Source organism: Anarrhichthys ocellatus, unplaced genomic scaffold, assembly GCF_004355925.1.
Source record: "Anarrhichthys ocellatus isolate YVR2014 unplaced genomic scaffold, GSC_Weel_1.0 scaffold86, whole genome shotgun sequence".
In the NCBI taxonomy this organism is placed as follows: Eukaryota; Metazoa; Chordata; class Actinopteri; order Perciformes; family Anarhichadidae; genus Anarrhichthys; species Anarrhichthys ocellatus.
Genome location: NW_022280116.1, coordinates 112,107 through 133,342, shown reverse-complemented (window position 1 = coordinate 133,342; position 21,236 = coordinate 112,107). Strand labels below are relative to the sequence as shown.

General features: G+C 41.7%; 1 protein-coding gene across 3 annotated transcripts; it reads right to left on the bottom strand.

The window, feature by feature from the left end:
• Positions 1 to 1,284: 1,284 nt before the first annotated feature.
• traf3ip1 (TNF receptor-associated factor 3 interacting protein 1) lies at positions 1,285 to 21,002 on the bottom strand. 3 transcript variants are annotated; one of them, XM_031875053.1, is made up of 16 exons: positions 20,701 to 21,002; positions 19,368 to 19,436; positions 16,822 to 16,983; positions 15,230 to 15,358; positions 14,625 to 15,017; positions 14,469 to 14,540; positions 14,036 to 14,059; positions 13,459 to 13,534; positions 13,015 to 13,035; positions 11,906 to 11,993; positions 10,958 to 11,044; positions 10,526 to 10,658; positions 10,408 to 10,438; positions 10,230 to 10,306; positions 4,049 to 4,266; positions 1,285 to 3,633 (listed from the first exon to the last, which is right to left on the bottom strand). In XM_031875053.1, the coding sequence occupies exons 1-16, from the start codon at positions 20,821 to 20,823 to the stop codon at positions 3,468 to 3,470; spliced, it is 1,869 nt and encodes a 622-aa protein (XP_031730913.1). In that variant the 5' UTR covers positions 20,824 to 21,002; the 3' UTR covers positions 1,285 to 3,467. The 3 variants fall into 3 exon arrangements, with proteins under 3 accessions (XP_031730913.1, XP_031730912.1, XP_031730915.1); XM_031875052.1 differs by having other exon boundaries at positions 10,523 to 10,658; positions 20,701 to 21,000; XM_031875055.1 differs by lacking the exon at positions 14,036 to 14,059 and having other exon boundaries at positions 10,523 to 10,658; positions 20,701 to 21,000.
• Positions 21,003 to 21,236: the final 234 nt, after the last annotated feature.

Sequence of the window (21,236 nt, the reverse complement as noted above, 5' to 3'; positions counted from 1 at the left end):
TCATCAGCTACAGCTCCTACACAAGGGTTAGGCATTCTGTTTAGCTGCACTGAAAATGCTGTGTCAACTGTCTTTCTGACTGTTGATCTACGGTAAGTCATATTTGAGTGGGTAACATACACCAGGGAGGCATTCAGCCTCTGAGGCCCTGGTGGTGCTCTAAAAATGCATGGACAGTTCAACACCTGCCCCGTGTCCCTAAAAGTGGACCGGTCGCTAACATACAAAGACAAAGCTGTTTCATGGAGGAAAATTCTGAAATTCAGTTGTATCGATCATCAGATATCAGTTCATGGAGCAGTGATTTGCAATTATAATTTTGAGACTTACGTTATTAGTTATTGTAAGCTTGCAGCCAGATTCAAACCCATACTATCACAAGACCTGGGGTCATAGTACGCAGCTCATCCTACTGATTGCAACCATCAGAGTAATGACCATTCAATAGTAATTTAATTAAGGCTGGACAATGTCAGATCGGAGAGGTTATGTGACCGCTCCCAACCCTGGCATTGTGTTTTTTCCACACAAAGTGTAGTTTAATTATTATTAAAGTAAAAAAAAATAAAAGTGATTGGGCCTAACATAAGGATTAGTGGGTACGTGTGGACAACAAAAGTGAAAGTAAAAGATGTGGTCACTCATTAGCAGCCAGATCCATTGTAAAATTCAAAGGGTAAAGTCAACAGAGTCTTTTTTTAAATAGTGAAGATTAAAAGGGAAACGCAGATGGATAATGGAGCTGTCCTTTCCTCGGACTGCGCTGTGGCCTTATCTTAATCCACCTGTTGAGACTGGGGCCAGCGTCTTTGTCCGTGCCTTCTGCTCGGGGGCCTTCAGATAAATCTGACTTGCATCACAAATGCTCTGTCCAAACCTTGCTCAATAGCCGTTAAAGGGGCTTCCTAATATGCTTTGTGCGTGTTGCAGCTGTTTCATGGCTTGCCAGATGGAGAAAAAAAAAATGTTGCTGCTAATGTTACTTGAGGTTCTCAAAAAGAACAGTTAAATGTTTTACTTCTGTCATGTCGGTCTAGGCTTCAAAAGAAAAGGAGTCCCGTTGAGAGTGTGACTTGGCCGTGCCAGACGCCTCAAGGACTTCACATGCATGAACTCGTCAAAATCATAAACCAGGGCCGTTTATCATTTCGCTCACACTGTAACTCCAGCGATCCAGACCTCTCATTACGTCTCCATTATAAGGCCAACTTTTCTCTCAACTACTCTCAGCAACAGTCGCCACTCTCCGTTGACTCTTAAAAACAAGGAGAAACAAGTATTTACTGCAATGTAACCGTTTATTTCACTCCACTACAAAATTATATAATTATCTGAACTATGATACAATCTCCACATATACATAATGTACAGTTGAAAGAGAAACAGAGATTATGATACAAGTACTTTACATTGTTACATATAAGACATATAAACACGCAGGGTCTCACCTTTCCACAAGTTTTGTATGTAGTTTTCAATAAGTTACTTTGATTATAATTGATGGACTAAACATAATAATGAGGTGAAAAAGATGTAAAATCAGACTAAATGAGAGTTTTAACTTTGGAATCCTCATAGTGACTGGCTCTCAAAAAGATCAGTCAAATGAATAGAATTAAAAGTACCACAGAAGAAATGCAGCTTTTGAAAGATTAATCAGAGTAACTTTGCTTTGTTTCCTGTAGCTGTTGATGCCCATGAACATTTCTTCCCACTGGCAACCTCTGGTACTTGCTGTCTGTTCTGCCAGAGTAACAGCTTCCAGCTGTATTGAGGTGTTGTGCCACCTATCCTCACACACGTTGATCTGACGAGAAAGTGGAAGTGGAAACCTGTGTTTGGGCAGATGTTTTGAAGTCCTAGCTACTGTATGTATGGTTGTCACATTAACATCTGGAAAAAAAAGCTTTGTGAATAAAAATAAAAAAAATATTAAAATAATGGATTCATCAATCCAACCAAATGTTTTTTTTATATTTTGTGTAAACACTGGGAGTCAATACCTGAAGTAGAACTAGAGGTAGCAAACGCACTTGTGCAAGTAATAACAGCAATGTGAAGTTACGTCGGTACTAAATATGTTAACTGCATTTTCAGAGTGAGACAGGCCACTATGCAAGGAATCACGGCTGACTAGTTGAATCTTGTTTTGTTATTTGAATTTCATTCACACATTATTGGAACTTTAAGGAACACTGGGACAGTTTCCAACTGCAATTATCAGCCGAGTATTGCTTCAGATTGTCATATTTGCTACATCTGTAAAGCATATTTCTTAAAGTCACAACAGGAGCGAGTAACATTATGGTATAATTATTTTTTCCCGTATTTATAAAGAATAGGAATGAAAGTTTACACAAAAAGTTGCCATCTGACCAAACATTGTCTTCATCCCAAGAAAGAAACAATTTGGCAAATCCTAAAGTAGAAATAAAGTGCAGGGATCTCCACAATGGCGGCCGTCTGAGTATTGCTTTTTACAAGATGGGATATGGTTGTTGTAAGCAGGCAAAGGTTGCTGAAAAACAGAATAAATCTTTTCTTTTCTTTTTTTTAGTAAGAGTAGCTTGAAGAAGAAGGAAGCTTATAGAAAAATGTTTGGAAGCAAAAGTAAAGCTCAGTATGACATGTAAAAGGTCCCAGGACACCACATCATGTCACATACATTTCAATCAGCTAAACCATCAGGACTCCCACATAAGTCCTACATTTCTCCATGCAAGCCCCAGGAAATGTATTTGAACACAGGAATACTTCATTACTCATGTATAGCTAGTTCAATAGCACTATAGCAGATGTAATATTCATCTTAGAAACAGCATGAACTAGATCAAAAGACTGCTTCCTAAGTTCCCCACAGCCAGGAAAAATGAGAGGTGAGGCAATGAAACCAAAGCAACCACAATGTGCCACAGTTTTGTTTTGCTAGGTTAATAAAAATACAAAAATAAACAAGTGTATAGGTTTTAAAATTAGGTCCAGGGATTGCTGAGTGTAGAACAAATCATTTTTATGTTTTATTATTGTGTATTTTGGAATATATAGGGCTATTGATGAAATCACCCAGCATTAAATGCAACTATTAAGTCTAACTGTTCACTGACTCATTCCACAAAGGCACCATTACAGAAAAGGGGTAAACGATGGCTACGGTTAGTGTGCAGAGCAGGAAGATATTTTTATTATCAATTAATTCAAGCATCCATCAGTGACAGCAGATGTTAGAGTAGAGTCAGACCGCCAAGCCATCATACGGAGCTTTTATTTACCAACACCTGACTGATATGTTTGGGTCCATCTCCTTTCTGACAAAACCCCTCAAAGTGCAATGTTTGGTCCCATCCCACATCACCTCCAAGAAAAAAACTAAATGGTCTTACCATTATTCTGAATGAGACACTGTTCATCCCTAAATCCTCAGTGCATTTATTTAGTACAGGTTTTCTTTGTAGACCTTGTTCCTAACTTTATGGCCTGGAGGAGAAGTTGATTCCCATCACCATCTTCTGGATCTTCTCCTCATTCCTCAGTATGTTGGACCTCACAGCACAAATCTTGTCCTGCTGGTCCTTGATGAGCTGCTCCAGCTCAACGAGCTCCGACTTCAGAGGCTCCACCGCCCTGTCTGTCTCTCTGCAGCATTAGCATGCAAACGCACGTACAAACACACAGAAGGGATGATGAATTTGCTAACATGCAATAACATAAAAAACAGGTTGAGAAAGTGTCCACCGTGACCAGAAAACACAGTAACGGAACAATTAGCTGTTAGAAAATGTTACTCAAGCAGCCACCTTAGAGTTGCTCATCACTTTTTATTTAAGATAACAATGAATCACACATTTAAAATGACAGTGTGATTATATCCACACATGACCTGTGTTTTCATAGAAAAAATGGCATATGGTAGTAGCTTAATATAAATTATGATGACTTTCCTGTGAAACAGCAAAACAAAACAAAAATCAGTAAATTCAATGTTAAGATGGCTCCCTGCATGAGAAAGCGGCTCAACATTTTCAGCGTGTTGTGTGCGAGCCGACCTCACCTCTGCTCCTGTAGCAAGGCCTGTGCGTGCTCCTTGTTCTCCCGCCGCCAGGTGTTCAGCTCAGCCTGCATGGCGTCCATGTCCTCCTGTATGTAGTCCATGATCTTACCCAGGGGCAGGGCGCTGCGGCACACCGTCTGGATGGATGAGCGGAGCCGCTCTATCTCCCGCGTCACCATGTCCCGCTCTTTCTTCCTTGCCGCTTCAGACACCACGTTCTGGAAGAGGAGGAGGAGAATGCGATGGGTGGGGGGGATGAAATCGTTGGTGCTGTCAACTTACAAAAATTTCTAGGAGTGCGCTGTACATGTTGGTATTTGAGGAATGATTAATTCAATTTCAAATGCAGATGCAAGGCTTAAAAGGCATAGAAAGAAATTTTCAGTGGACAGCGGTGGTTGGACAGCGGTGGTTGGACAGCGGTGGTTGGACAGCGGCGGCTCACCAGTGTGGCCGCTCACATGCACTAAAAGCAAGCGCGGCAACTCCGGTTATGTCAACAAAAGATGGAGAAGCTCTTATAACAACACACACACTGAATTCAGTCTCAGGTAGACATTACTCCACTATATCTTTACATTGCAAATAGTTGTTTGCTGCTATATTAATGCTCTGAATATCAAATGTAGCACCTTTAAACCAAACCGTGTATCAAACAGCTGGAAGAACACACACAAAAATCACTTGTGCTTCCTGAGACCAAAACATAACAAACCCTCTTTAAGAATTCTACCTTTGCCAGCAGAGGCTCAAATGTCCAGAACCAGAGCAGGGCTGCATTTAGTGGTTTAGGATTTCAAGGCTAGAAATGTTAGGCAGGAATTCCACCAACCTAGCTGTATATATAAAGATCAAAGGTGCTGCTGAATTGTGTTGGCCAAAAGTATGGGGACTGGTTGATGAAGGCCTCCAGTGTATGGTTGTTGGGGGGATGGGGGGGTTTCACCATATCCAAATTACACTCGGTCCCTCAATGGCAAAAAGGAGGGGGTGAGGTATCAGGGATAGCCCTCCCTTGGCAGGGAGCAAATCCAAGGATGTTTGCTCAGCTGGGCTTCGCAAGGCCTCTGAGTGTGCGTATGCGTGTGCGTAATGCGAAAGCAGTCAGTATTGCAAACCTAAAGCCACACACACACCAAGCGAAGTCTGAGGCGAAGCATACAGTTGGACACGCACAGCCCCTCTGCACTCTCGATCTTTAAGTCTTGTTTATTTTAGTAACAAGCTGTGGCAGCGGGGTTATTTTACTACAGTATTGAGTAACAACTACTACACTTATGGCTCCTTTCAAGTTCAACCCGTGGGCCAATTTATACCAATCGGCTCCACAGATGGGAGCACCTGCCCTCGTGAGGCAGCGGGGAATCATATTCACGACGGTGTGTAAACCGAGTGACAGCTTCCTCTTCAAAACACACAGCCTGTCACACACGCTTGGCGTGGCTGGCACATACATCCTTATCGAAGCCATCTCTCAGAACAAACCAAACAGCTCAGCAATTACAGTTTGAGAAGGCAGCTTGACTGGACACGACCACACTGCAGGAATGACATCAAGCGTCACCGTTTTGCCATCGTGTCTTTTACAGGAAGGCAAGTACAAATTTCCGACAGCCTCGCTCTTTGTTACCTACTTGAGGCGGTTCAAGAGTGCGAGGGGTTGAAATGCCTGGGCCCAGCGCTCCCCATAACAAGGTGGGTGGCTTTCCACTGGGCGCTCTGGACCCCGCAGCTAGACAAACACTCCACGGCTCATTCGGCCTGCGGTCTGGTCTGCGCGGCCCAGACGGGACCCATGGCTTCATTCTATTTGCCGTCCTCTTGGCTACCCTGCCCCTCAACCCCCCTCCCGCTCCCTCTCCCTCGGAAAATAATAAAAAAAAAAAAAAAAACTCGGAGTGAAAACATGACCCCTAGTTCGTGTGCACTCTGTCCAGGTGGATATAAATCACAGCTTTATGGAGGTCTCTGTCGGGGTCTACGAGACCTGTGTGCTCCTAGTTTTCCTTTTTCTCACCCAGATCACAGAACAATATTTAGACGTGGTGACCGCAGAGGTGCAGGAGGTGAGAGAGAGGAGGAAGGGGTGGAGACAGGGAAAGGTTTTCCCATTATCTCAGACAGTGATGAAAGCCCCAGGCAATGGGGAAGACACAGCCGCTGGCTGGAGCTAGAAAGGGCAGGTGGACTAAAAAAAGGGGGGGGGGGGGGGTTGTCGCTTTTAAGAGTTTTATACCTACAGAACTGTTTGTAGATTGAGATGTCTCCATCTTGTGGAAGTACATAAATAAATACTTTCATCTTGTTTTCATCAGTACTTACTGTACGTTGTTGGACTGCAACTAAGTTGTTGAGTTGAAATCTTTCATCTTAACTACAACCTCTCTGCTTAGGTCTCCGTCAAAAGGAGGGAAAACAGGATGAAATAATTTCACCCGGTTATCGGACGTCCAATCGGCATAATTTGGAAGTTTGTGCAAATATGTGATTTATGGACTGGAGGCAAGAGGAAGACATTCCTCAGTCTCCTTTGACAAGAAAAATGGCGCGCATGGAGAGAGGCCGACAGTGGCGGAGCAACCTCTGGGGTATCATTAGCTGGGAAAGCAATCATTTAGACAGCAGGAGATTAGCCTCCATCATAGGGAGAGATGCTTCATTACTGGACATTAATCAGCTTCACTTGGAGGATGAGAGACAAGTGTACAAACCTCTCGTTAGAGCCGTTTAGTCAACATTCAAGTTGAATAAATTTAAGGTCAAGTTATAGTCGTTACAGTAGGTTGTGCTCAAATGTCACTCTTCATGAACTCAAGCGAACTGCTCTTCCATCGTCACAAACACACAAAAAAAAAACATGCAAGAGATTCAGAGCTTCTGGGGAACAATTCTACTGGCTACTGGTGACCATTTGAAGACACTGAAGCGCATCCCAGTGCTTTTTACAATGTGTTGCCCCGTAGGAGATCTGGTGAGCAAAGCACAGAGTGAGTATGGGGCTCTGGGACGTTGTTTATGGGCTTCCTCGTCATTTTTCATAGCGGGCCGCTCACAAGTCTAGCTAGATCATAAAAATAGCTTGGAGTCAGTGAGGTGAGGAGAAAGGATGTTGTTGTAAGGCCACTGTAGCCCCTTGGGGAGACAATTGAGATCACCACCCCGGGCTACGAGGTGAACTGACAGAAACCTTCCAAAAGGGTCCAACTGCAGTAACTGAAAATGTAAACTGGATTTCTCTTCTTATTTTTAAGGAGGTTGCTCATCATTCAAAACATTTTCGTGGAGAGAAAAAGCAATTTTGAAAGGTTGGAAGATACTACTCCTAAACATAACTGTGCACGATTGAGGTCTGGTCGGCTGACAGATTGTGGGTGCTTCAGGTAGGTACTCCTCATAAACCTGACCCCACGCCTCTAACGAGTCAGTATGACCTCTACAAAAGTAATATGACTAATGGAATGCCACAGGGCCATTTCCTTATGTTTCCACAAAAAAGATGTTTATAAAGACACAGAGGTCTGCAGAGAGGAGTATTTATTTTCTTGACAATTCTGCAGAGAGTATTCTGGCCCTTCCGCTCCGTGACTCTCACTCAACAGCAATCCATTCGTATGCCACAGGGTTTATTTATACATTACAAACCATCATCAAGGCTAATTTGGTGGGGGGAAAAGAGTACACAAAAAAATCTTATGAAAACGCAGCTGCTGCAAGGGGCAGATTCTGTCTAAATAAAAAGAGAGCTATCTTGGAATAATATACAATACCGCCGAGGGGGTCATGAGGAAGGGCATCCCCATAAATATACAGCAAATTCTTCAGTCACACACACCACTGTGGTGGGACACGGCGAATACAATCATTTGCCTGTTTAAGAATTCCCTGTATTTACATTAGCGGCAATGTGGCAACTATGCACTGGCTTAAACAATAGCTAAAATAATTCAGAAATGACAGAGAACATAAATTACAATGCGGGTAAGAATGTGTAGTTTGGATTTTCATGAAATATATACGAAATGGTGCAAAGGTCGCCATTTTTTTTTTTAACTGAACATGATGCCGGATCTTAAATCAGGGTGGTTTGTGACTCAGTGTTTTGATAAACATCGGCCTTTAAGAAAATGAATAGCGGCAGCTGAAATCTCAAACCCGTCCGTCATACCACATTGAATGAGGAAGCTCAATATTTACATTTTTGACCCTGCGTGTTTTACCGTGATTACAAGTAAAAAGAAGAAAGAAAAAAAAAAAAAACTACTCAATTAGGTTGACCTCTCCACCGTTTCATGTCAGGAAGGAAGTCATTACAGTTCTTTATACAGCTGACGAGGTAAGGCCAATAATGATGGAGGGCTGGACTGAACAGTTGCTATGTCCAGACATACCTGTTAGAAGCTGTGTGTGCACACCGTACAGGATACTCTGAAATGAAGCTCTGAAAACTGAGGAGGCTCCATTAAGAAAATTAGGATAAACTCTACGAGGCTATGCAACGCTCACGTTCCACAAAGAGCTCTTCCATTTTGGATGTTTTCCTGTGTGTCTGTGCATGTATGTTTTGGTGCATAGTTTCTTTAGATACATTCTTTTTAAGAGAAGAGCGGGTCGTATGGAGTGATGTGAAAATTTCACGTCATGGCCAAAGTAATTGCGATTCACAATGTAATCCCGATAATCATACAAATATGCTTAATATGGCACCAAAACATACTGGAATCACTTTACCTTACATTTTGTTAAGAAACAATTGTTTGTTTTGCTTCACAGATAGGACACACATCCTTTTTATGTGAGAAACAAACTCTTGAATAAGGTAATAATAATAAATCATAAGGTCCACCTGCATAAATTAAGGATACATTTTAGAAAAAGCAACATTGCAGGAGTCTGTTCTTTCTTAGCCTACATATTACTTTACTTTTGTAGGCTCTATTTTTCACTTCTTCATCATGACAATGAGCTAGAGAGCTTTTTCAAGTCGTGACGATATTCATGATTATCCCAATAATGGAAATTTACCCCAATCTAATTATTATGGGTATTTTATTATTACACACACACACACACACACACACACACAAGGTTGGTTAAATGCCTGGCATACAAATTCCCGACAAGCTATTTCAGTTTACTGGTGGCAAAGCTTGAGACAACTTCAGGTGTGAGTTACGAGGGATGCTGTCTGAGGCCGCCGTTAGGAGGAGATAGGTCGGGGGATTTTTTTTTTTTTTGCATGAGTGCCAGTCCAAAACAGAGCATCCATCAGAGTCAGGGTGGTCAGCTAGGAAGGGATGCCGGGAGAGTATGCTTCAGTGAAGAGGACCACCCAAAGCAAGACAGCGTACGCCGCCTTACACCATGGACTGCAGACCAAACTGTAAGCTTCACACTGATTCACACTCAAAATAACAATGAGAGACGGCTCTCTCTAAGGCTGATGAATAAACTGACGGAGGGGACTGCATGATCAACAGCAGTAATGCGTCACTTTGAAAAAAAAAAAAAAAAAAAAAGTCTAATATGAAGTCTAAATCAAAGAGTTGAGAAGAAAGTAGGACCTTTAAAAGAAAAGCTGATAACTGAGTGCATTGGAGTTTAAATGGAGGACTGAAACCTCCCACTGGTTGTGCATTGTCTATTTTCTGGAATAACCGAAGTACACACTAGGGGAGGGAGTGTGAACAGCCAGAACAAGATTGCTCTGAAAGCTAGTCTCCAAGATGGCAGATACCCCCTAAACTGTACACAGAACAGAGAAGTCTGTAATAATACAACAAATCAAGCATACCTAAGATATTGAGCAACCCCAGAAAACAGGCTCCAGACATCTTGATGCGTGTTTCAATTGCGTGTGGTCTGCCAGAGGGCACATTTGCTTATTAGCCCCTCAGCCTCACCGAAGGGGAGCATATTTGTGGTTACGAGGCGGTGCAATTACACCTCTCCACTCCATTTGTTTATATCTTTCTTTTCATAATAACCAGTGTTGCACTGGGCCGTTCACTGTGGTTCAAACATTTGCGCTGGAGAGCAAACCTCCGAGAGAGACCGGCTGATAGAACGAGTGGCGAGGTTTAAAGGGAGCTCCGAGTCACTGATAAGGGTGAGCGGAAGAGAACTAGGCCGATACTGCCCTCTAGAGGAGAAGCAGAATAACTACTGCTGTAACTGCACGTACCTGCTCTTTAGACTTGGGGGAGGACGGGGACAGTTCATAGTCTTTCTTGGTCTCGAGGATCTTTTTCACGAGGCCACCTACAGTGAGAGAAGCAGTGAGAGGAACAGTGAGAAATGTGTTTCCTCACAGCACCAGGTGATTAACTCAGCAAGAAGACAATCAGGATACGACCGCGTACCATGTTTGTCTTCACTGTCGAGCTCTTGCCCCTGAAATGGAAAGAAAAAATATATTAGATAACTATCTGCTGTAATCTCATTGTATTTGAACAACTCGCTGTTGAAGTCACATACCACCTCCACCTCAGGAGCATCTGAGGGCGGAGGGACCGCCTCCTCCACGAGAAACTGCTTGTCTTCATCCTCCTCATCCTCAGACAGCATCTTCCCATCCATGATGACTGGTGCTGAGGGCTTGGCACTGGACAGCCTGGTAGGCAGACAGAGAGCATGACTCATTTCTAACTGAAAACTACGCATAGCATTCACTGTGAGAAGAGACGTGTGCCATCTTGTAGACACCTTTGTCCAGTGTAACTGTTGACTGGTTAGACCTGCTCTATTATAACACAGTTACAAAACGCTATCTTCATTCGGTGCGTTTCCTGCATTTACTTTAGTAATGTAAGTAGTGATCCATGTCTCCCGCTGGCAGGGATGACACTGAAGAATGTATTGAGAAAGAAGAGGAGGACGTATGGCATTAGTGAGCATGTGTGGTGAAGTCACCTCTCAGCCGGGGTCACTTCGGAGTAACTTTCCTGTTTCTTGACTCGAGGGGGTGCTGGACGAGCACTGCCGGGCCGTGGTATTCGCCTGTTGTTGCAGATTAAAAGGATTACACACATAACTGAAATAAGATGTTACACTAACCATCTTGGAACTAAACATGGGTGCATTTATACAAGTCATTTTCCTTTGGTTTCACAGGCTATGTTTTTGTTTTTTATTGACTTCCTTTACAGGCCAACTCTTCTGTTAGCAGCTCTCTGTGATTTGCAAGATGTCGACTTTGTGACAGCTTCACTGAGTCGTTCAGATTTCAGGATGATAATTGTTGCTCGGAAAACAAAACACACAACAAAAACAGCGATAATACAGCTGCCCAGCCAATCGACTGTCTCCGATTAGTTGGTTAAAAACATAGAACATTTGTAATTATCAAAATTAAAAGGCAATGATTCAACTGTGTAATCTACTGGAACAGGAACAAACCAGCCTGAACTTTAAACAAATAAAGAAATTGGATAAAATGCAATGCAATTGGTCCTACACACCTACATCTTCTAGAACAGATGACCTACTGCATAATACTCCAAAAATAATTGGAAGAACGACGATGGGAAAAATGGTGTGCTGATTTAACTAATGAGACAGATCCTTCAGAATTATTGTTCTCATCAGGTGAAAAATTGTCATAAACAAAAAGAAAAAATAAGAAACTACCACATAATTTAAATAACATCTTAAATCTTCTTAACAAAAAATGTGCACGTACATGTTTGATAGATGATTGTGAGAGCAGCTTAAATAATCAAAGTGAGATTTCTTTTATTGTTTGACAGTTAATGGGAGCTGTCTTTGTTTTTTAAATTGAATAGTAATGCTAGATCAATACCCTGTACCTCAGCAGAGTGCTGGTGAAATGATTAAAGGTTGAGTGTTGACTGTACAGACCTGGAGGCCATGTCGGACGGCACTGAGGAGCCTGCAGTGTCTCCATTTTCCTGGGGAGCAGGTCTCTGGGCTAACAGAGCATCTCCGTCTGTGAAAGGACAACAACGACTTATAGTTAGCTCAGTGTAATACAGCAAAGGATTAGATCTATCCTCCGCATGGTGGACGCTGACACTAATGTACATACCTTTACAACAAGTTCATACAGTACCAATGTTATTTATATGGCTTAAATGCTACCAATCTGACAAAGCTACAGCTAGTTCAAGACACTGTGGCAAAAGGACACGTACATTTAGCATTGTAACTTCAGCCGTAGCCGCCGTGCATTGACTTTCAACCCATTAAGGCTGACTTGTGAGTTCTCCTTCTAAAACTCCACAAACCCTTTACATACTCTAAACTCTGAGCAGGCGATTTGGGCTTGGAAAGATTGCCTCATAAATGGATTTTATCCTTTTAGACTTAACTCTTAACGTATCTGGAATTTCAAACTTTTTGTTTATTTCTGCAAATGTCCTTAACTCACCTACTGCTTCTACTTGATTGTTCACCTCACTGTGTAAAGATGGGGGATTTCATGTAGTTAGGGCTTCTTTGAGGATTTTCTCGTTGTCTTCTAGGAGAGTTTAGTCTAGGTCAGGAACCGTTGCTTTAGTAATCCTGTAAAGCCCTTGAGACATCATATCTGATATTGAGCTTGACTAATAAACCTGACTGACTTGCTCAGACACCTTAAAAAAAGCATGTTGTTGCCCTAGATCAGTTAGAATGTCACTCAGTCCCTCAGTGAGTGATTGTACTTACTCTGTGACTCAAAGAGCACTCTGACTCATTGGGGAAGACACTTCTTTGTCCCCCGATCCTTGTGCTTTCAGTACTGAATTAGTAGGGCGCTTACTTCAAAGTCACAACCAAATATGGGTTATTTGGTGTATTTATGGAATTGATCAATTTCAATACTGTCTTTTTCTATTATTGAAATTTACCAAGGCAATCCTCAAAATGCATTTTAGATGAAGCGCACCAACTCTCCTGTCATGTTGACACTAATTCCCACATGGAGAATTCGTGTGTGAATGTTAATGAGACAGATAGAGAATAATTACCTCCCTCGCTGTCAGATTCATCTGTTGGAGAGCAGAACAAGAAGAGGCATTGTTAGTTTCATTACCAGTGCAACTATGGAAATAGTTACAGATCAATGTAAATATGGAGTATGAAAAACCAAACCAATAGGCTGTTTATCTTTGTAATATTTTTATTTTATTTTTCTTAATGTCAGTTCCTATGAAGCTTTTGTTGACACTGCCAACAGTAATCCTGATGAGTCACTACTACCTCCCGCTAAGTGAAACCAGTCAGTGATTTTATTAGACATGGAGGAATGCACATAGAAAGCCTTCAACTGTCAAATCTATTTGGATGCACTAAGAGCCCCTTTGTCAATAATAAAGTGCAGTTACTTTAGACAGCTGGTTTACCTATGCGAGGTATGCCTCATTGGTGTAGCTGATTAAAATATGGTGCTGGGGAAGAAAGGAGGGGATTACCTTGACCTCCAATTTTGGGTCTCCGCCTCTGCCCTTTGGCAGATGCAGGCCGAGGTATTCTAGCTGGACTGTCAGACTGTGAGAGAAGCAAAGACAAGCAGGCAAAGGATACAAGTTTAGGACAATAAGCACTGAAAAGCCACACATCACTCACTGACTGTTGGTGATTTGGAGGAGCGCTGTCTTGGACCTCTCTCTATTGTGCCATCCTTTCATGATCATTCATCATTATCTTTGGTAAGCTTGAGGTACACTGAGGTACGGTATAGTGCAATTAAGCCCCAATAAACATGGAAAATTATTATTTAAACCATGCATACAGACAGACCTCTACACACAAAATACAAAAGTTAAAAGTTATGGGAATTCAGTTGGTTGCAATCTGCAACCCCACCACTAGATGTCACTATATCCTACACACTGGTCTTTTGAACTGCTGACAAACATACCCTGAAGTATCATACTAATAATAACAAAACATTGGAATTTAATGAAGTGTAGCAACCCCCCTTAAAAAAGCAACAAGGCGAAGCTAATGAAAAAAACAACAACTGTGATTCGCAGATTAAGATCTTACCTGGTTCTCAACTGCTTCGGCAGGCTAAGAAGAACACAATATTACATCACACACACACCAAGTACTCACATTTAGGCAATTATACAGGTAATAAGAGGAAACAAGACCTCACATGTCTGCTAAATACTATGCCATAGCAACCAATAGTCACTGCATTCTAAACAAAATGCACTGTACTGTAAAGCTCTAATGTTCTATGCATTCTGTTTCTGCAGGGTTGAATACCTCATCATCTGGTTTTGGTTCCTTGCAAGAATAAGAGGCACAACATTAAAAAGTTTAACTTAACATGTAAAATCAGATCAACTCTATGTGTCTGAATTGGCTGACTTGGCATACAGGAAGCTCTGCCACACCATAATTACAGATGAGATAGTCAGTTGGATCAAACAATGTATCATTTATGAAATTCCTGCCAAAAGATGGAACTTACCGCTGGCACAGGTTTGGCTGTTTTGCTGGGCTCAGGGCTGGCTTTCTGCTGTGGTTCCTCTGACACTCTGGCCTAGGCACAAGCACACACACAGAAAGTAAATAATGGCATTTGTTGCTAACATTTAAGGTGTGAGTGGGGTTACGGTGGGCATACCTTGCTATTGCCACTCTCTCCACTTTTGTTTCTGTCTTCCCGCTCTTTGTGTCGCTCTCTCTCTTTGTCTCTGTCTCTCCGCTTTTCCTTGTCTCTTTCCCGGTCTCTGTGAGAATCTCTCGTCTTATCCTGGCCTTTGTCTCTCTCCTTGTCTTTTTCCTTCTCTCTGGCTCGTCCTTTGTCTTTGTCCTTGTCTCGCTCCTGGTCCCGGCTCTTGTCTTGGTCTCGGTCTTTGGCGTGTTGGTCCTGTTCACTGCGCTGGTGCTTTTCAGAGCGCTCCCTGTCACGGTGTTGCTCCTTCTCACCGTCTCTGCGTCGGCTCTCCTGCTCTTTGGGCTGCTCTGGGTCCTTCTGGTCCCGGCTCCCGCTGCGCTCTGTAATGGTTTTCTTCTCCTGCAATAGTTTATGCCAACACAAAGGGTGAGGAGGACATAACGCCAGCATCAGCTACATGCTGGGAAACTCATCATTTGAGCATCTCGTTCATTTTTCAAACCAGGCCTGCAGCTTGCCAGGCTAAATGCTAACACAGACAGTACATTTTACACTAGATGTAGGATGAACAGTGTGTAATTCCATTATTAGAGTGGACGGAGGACTCTCACCTCTCTATCAAGAGGACGTTCACGTCCCTCCCTGTTTTCCTTGTCCTGGGACCTGGAGGTGCTGGCCTTGGTCTTTATGTCCACCTTTTCTCCTGCAAGCACTCGCTTCACTGCATCGTCACTGGACATCTGTAAACCAAGTACAGGACAATCCTTCAGTTTGCAGCTTTTTTCTCATTTGCTTTGGCTTAATTTCTTTTGAAAACAATAATTTTAGCTCTCCGGATCTTTCCGAATGACTTTGTTCACAACAGATCTGAATTTCTCATTCATTCAAGCAAATTGCATGTGTTTTGGCACACGTGCAAAGAAAACTGTCAACAATTTGGACAAGAACCACTTGCACATGGCTTGCTGATCAAAACTTGGTAGTTGATTCTCAGAAACATTGTCGTAGTCTTTCTAAACATTCTTTCATCATATGAGCCGTCACATGCAAAATGAATCCATATCTGTCAGACATACATGTATATGAAAGATCAACGGTGAGCTTTCTGTTTACTGTATATGTAAGAAATTGCTCCACAAATGTATTTACTGTATACATACAAATGTGTCTATAATATGTTTCTGTACACAGTATTGCGTAGTATTGACTTTTCCCTGTAAACTTTTCCCCACTGTTGAAGCTCAGTGGGATAAACAATAGCATTCAGATAGACAAAACAGACATTCTTGTACAGTACAGTAAGCAGTTGGTGTCAACAAAAACATCTTGCAGGATTTTACTGCCATGGTGAAAAAACTTGAAACATTTTGACCAGTACGGCTCACACGATGACAAAACAACTTGTCCTTTATGTGGCAAGTTACTGACAGAATAACTAGGTTTTGAAGCATGGACGAAATGTTTTGGGAGAGTTACTACCATTTGCAGACATGCAATGCAGTTGTGATATCCCATGAAACAGCTGTGACAATTGCACTTACAGTTTAGATATGATAAAAAAAAAAACTGCTTCAAAAACTGAGCGAAAGCGATTGAGAAAAACTTGAATACAGCAATAATATCAACGAGTAATATTAAGTGATGTTTGAATATTTAACAAGGAGGGTGGCATTTTTAATGGATTTGGTTTCTTACTTTCAGAGCTTAATGAACGTTGGTGAAATTCTCATGTATTTGTGAGGTTTTTATTTGCTTTTACTTTATAGTTAAATAAATCTAAAATACTATCTCAATTAAATCTAGGATGTCTTTTCAAGAACAAGAACAGGAAGAAGAAGTAGCATACAATCAGAGAGGAATACGCACATTCTACATGACGGGAAATCAAAACACTGTTTAAAGAACAACTATCCCTTTGGGACCAGCTCATCTGTTTACACTCCTTCTCCAGGGTTCAATTAAAATACTTCAAAATTTTCCCTGGGGTGGCTGGACAATATTCCCAAGAGTACAACATTTTAATGTGAAACATAACACACAGTAAAAGGTATTTCTATAAATGTAGTGTCATAATGATATTGTTTCGCCAGAATGGAGACTGGAGACATTGGAAAGTGAGCGTTTTCAATTTCCCATTCATCTTTTCAGTTTGTGTTTACGTGTGTGTGTGTGTGTGTGTGTGTAATCTCCCAAGAACACAGACCTTGTTGATGCAGCACTTGGCCATGGCCTGCAGCAGCTCATTGGTTCTCTCAGGCTCATGTCCGGCCACAATGCGCGCTGGCTTTGCCACCAGGGGCTCGCCACTCACCAGCATCACGACATCTATCGCTTTCTGGAGGAACACGATCTTGGAGTCCTTCTCCTAAAAAGGAAAAAAATATGCTGCGGTGAACAGGAGAGACAAGAGATAGGATGTGGTTATGAAAGCAAAGGAACTCCAGTGGGAGTTAGAATGATTACACCCTTGAGATGTGCATAATCTTTGCGAACTATGTTCTACACACTATGTAGAAGGCTACGAGTCTAGGTAGTGTGAATAGTCGTGCGTTAGTCCACTCTGATTCCTCTCCTTTCTTGGCCAAACTATTTAAACAAACACATATCTTACCTTGAAAATAATTTGCTACACATTATACATTACAATTTATGGCAGAATTGTTAGCTTTCTGAACATGACATCTAGCAATCCAGGAGCCAATGTTAGTAACATGTTGGTTGTTGTAAGGCAGCAGGAAAAAGGACATGTAAAATCTGAATTTATAACAAAATATTTCTTCTAAAAAAGAACAAACAAACACCTCATTTCATTGTACTCCAGATAAATGAGCCTGCTAAGCAGTGCTCCTAGTCTATCAGCCAACTGTGTAACATAAGGAGTTACTGTGCCAGACCTTCTGTGTAACATATGATACCAGGCTGGCCTTTGCAGTGTTGATCCCTTTACTGATGACATTTCTATTGAGTGACAGGCCCTCTACAGTCTAGAGGGCCTGTCACTCAATATAAATTATTATTATTAAGTTTTTAAATATTAGAGATAAAGAGAGTAAGGTAATTAAGGGTGATGTGCTTATCACATAACAGATGACAAGAACACACAACAGTGTGATCTCCAGAAATACGATGTTAGTGACCGCATCCCGAAAATCACCTTCAAATAGGAATGAGTGCACAGTGGTATCCATGTTTTGCTAAACCAGGATGAAAGTGAAGCCATACTTATAGTTTGTAAGGAAGTGAAACTGGACACAAAAAACAATTTGAGGATTTATCCCCCAAAAAACACAGGTGTAACTTTGGTGTCATCTCCAAATCTGCTCTTTATGGTCTGAAAAACACATCCAAAGTGAGACCGTTGCTCTCTCTCTCTGAGCAACACAGAGAGAGAATATATCCTTTTATCTATAAACATCTTTAATATTGTCATCTCAGGTCTACCAAAATCAAATCACATATCAACAATTGATTGTTAATTTTAGGTCTTCCTGACACGTGCATTTCAGTTGTTCTGAGGGACAAACCTCTCTGTTCAGGAAGCTTTTAGCTTTTATGCTCCAAGCTGCTGGAGCAACATGCCAGAGGGTCTGAGCATACAGTAGCTGAATGCGTTTGAAGTCTTCAAATGTATGCATTAAGACTTCTTATTAAATAAAATGTCGGCTTAATGTAACATGACATTTTATCGTCATGGTCTAGCAATTTAATTGAGATTATGGGAGCTCATGCCTGAGAGGGCTTGTGGTTGCCATGATTAACATTTTAGGGTTATATTAATGTTTTTTTTCTTTTATTCTGTCTGCCTGTCTCTCTATCTGAAATACAAATACATCCCGACATAAAAGGCAGTGAATTAGATATAAAATTGATCGAATACAAGAGCCCAGGGCAGGAATTTCAGAAAAAAAGTCATTTATAGAACAAAATGGCAACAACAAATTAACTTCTTTTGATCTGTTGATATTGGTACAAAATCAAAGAGTTAACAATAAATATGTTTTAGAAAGCAAAGCATTCAATATATGAATGATACATTATTTTGGGGAAGGGGCGGACTGTCCCGTCAGTAAGTTTGGGAAGACTCCCGAAACAGCTGATCCATTGCAGGCGGAACAGTTAGTGGTGTTTATGCTCGCATAGAAAGGGCCTCTCCAAAGTCCTGGGCTGAATCTCAGTCCCAGTGCTTCCCTGTTTGGAGGGGGGGTGGGGGGGTCTCTCTACTCAATTCACTTGTTGCAGCTTCTACAAAAAGCCCTGTGACAGACATGAGTGAGGAAACAATGCGAAATACTAAATGCAACAACCACAATTTAACACAATTTAACTACAGTAATGTGCCTGTTGTGAGACATCCAGTTTCTATCGGTGACATTTATCAAAGCCCATGCAGCATCTTTCTATCCAGTATTGATTTGGGGTCAACTGTCAAGCAGCAGACTTGAGTTGTGACACTTGAAGCCCTCTCAGTCATGTCCTGCCAGATCTTCTCCCTCAATGAGCCACAAAGGCAGCGTGTAAAGTTACTCCCACACAGACCTCAGACTGTCCCATGTAAGGCGCAGGTGATCTCATATAAAAAAGCTGCTGCTTAGGACATAAATGCATATTCTGTGTACAAGCAACACATTAATTGAGACAAACAAATATGAGGGGAACACTATTAACCAAAAACAGTGATATCAATTTAGTGTTGCAGGAGGTCAGAGGGTACAAAAGATCAACCAGGAGGACAGAGTGTGGTCAACTTACCTTAACATTATCTGACTTCATTTCATTTTCTCCATACAGACCTTTCATAAAACCAGTCGTCTTGATGACCTGAAAGTGGTGAGAAATAAAGGTTTTATACTCGGTTGTCAGATTATTTGCAGTATTAACTGTTTCGTATACCTACAAAATGTAAATATATAATGTGGACCACTATTAGGCTCTATACCTCAGCATGTTTGATAGCCCATCCGTGCAGTCGAACACATTGCTAATCAGAGGAAAGGAGTCACACATGACGACACGCTTATCAAGTATACATGAACCTGATATATTAGACTACTTAACGGGCGTAGAGTGAGAATGAGATCTCACATCGGTTGAGAAAGGTTAAACAGATTTCACCGTGCTTGACACCTTGTATCAAAAGGATTCAGGTCACTAACAACAGATGGAGCCTTAGATATGAAGCAGTGTTTTATGGAGCACAATGTTGGTACCACATCTATTTCATCTTTGTTACCTATAGCCTACCACTCGCACAGATATTTTTCTGCCAGTGTTTGAGTTGATAAAGTGTTGATTATTTGAAGTTTAGTTTGATCCATCTCAATGATATCAATAAACTAGTTTAGAACAACAGTTCCCAGTCACTATTACTGCAAGTATCCAAAGCTGAAATGTCCTGGAGTGGTACATCAACTCTATATTGTAGATCAAGAAGATAAAAGCAATATGCAGTGATTAATCAGAGCACAGCGTCACCCTTGGTGTTATCAAACAGACCAGCTGCAGTAAGCTGCTCAGCATCCGGGATCTCAACGTGACGGACGCATTTAGCTAACTTAGTCCTCACAAATGTCTCACTCTAGTTAGCTAATAGTGGACAAAAAAATGGTTTGATCCATGCGTGTGGGTCGTGCCTAGCAGCTACACGACGCCGTAGACACGGCAGGCTAACGTTAGCTGACTAGCTAACCCACTGTGTTAACTTACTGACGTTAAGCAACCTAACATTGAATTGCTAGTGAACGTTAGCATCTATTTGCTTTGGTTCATGTCCGACCTTAATGGTTTAGCTGCTGTACGAGCTTACTCGTAACACGGAAGACGGATTGAGAAAAGCTACGGAGAAAGTAACGTTAGTTACTGCGAAGTTAATGTTAGCTGAGTTACTTGGTTAGCATAGTCCATGATAACGTTGGTCAGGTTATATTAGCCGGATAACTGGCTAGCTTGTCTGTGTTTTTAAATGATTAGAACGGACCGGTTGGCGCTAGCCTTTTCATATATATGGGCAAAAGTGGCTAATGGTGATAGTTAAACAAACGTATAACTTGCTAACGTTATCGTAACGTTAGCATATCAGTCTCACCTCGCTTAAGATGTCGTGGAGGTATCTAAACGGTGGCTTGGTGAGCAGTTTGTCCGTCAGAGGCGGTTTCTTTATCACTTTGCCGAGCGTGTCCTGAGTCTTCTTCACCACGGCCCCGTTCATAGCAGCAGTCCACAGTGAAGCTAAGAGGCTTTAACGCAGAATAGACAGCAAAACTATCATGGAGTGTAAAAACAAACTGCTGGCTCTGTCGCCTGGTTGCTATGCCAATATTCAGCAATCCCACAGTGCATCATTGATGAAGACTGCGCCTGCGCCGAGAGTTACGGTTGCTAAGCACCGCTTGTGTCCATAGCAACAGCTAACAATCTGCAAGAATGCTGATGGTTTACTAGTTGATTGGTTTGATGGATACAGTAGACAGACAGACAGACAGATAATAGACTGATAGTCAGATAGATAGACTGACACGTTTTGGCTGAAAGATAAATCTAATAAGACGGGTATGAGAATATGTTGCTGTTTCTGTAAAACTGAGTCTGCCCTTTTGATCTGAACCTCCTTTAAAAGCCCAC

Bases quoted from the DNA above. Each gene is read 5' to 3' on its own strand.
- traf3ip1 (XM_031875052.1), bottom strand. From the start codon at position 20,823: ATGAACGGGGCCGTGGTGAAGAAGACTCAGGACACGCTCGGCAAAGTG. The intron at 19,437-20,700 runs GTGAGACTGATA...CACCACTTTCAG, and splicing joins TCCACGACATCTTAAGCGAG to GTCATCAAGACGACTGGTTT. The intron at 15,018-15,229 runs GTGAGAGTCCTC...AAACTATTGCAG, and splicing joins AACGTCCTCTTGATAGAGAG to GAGAAGAAAACCATTACAGA.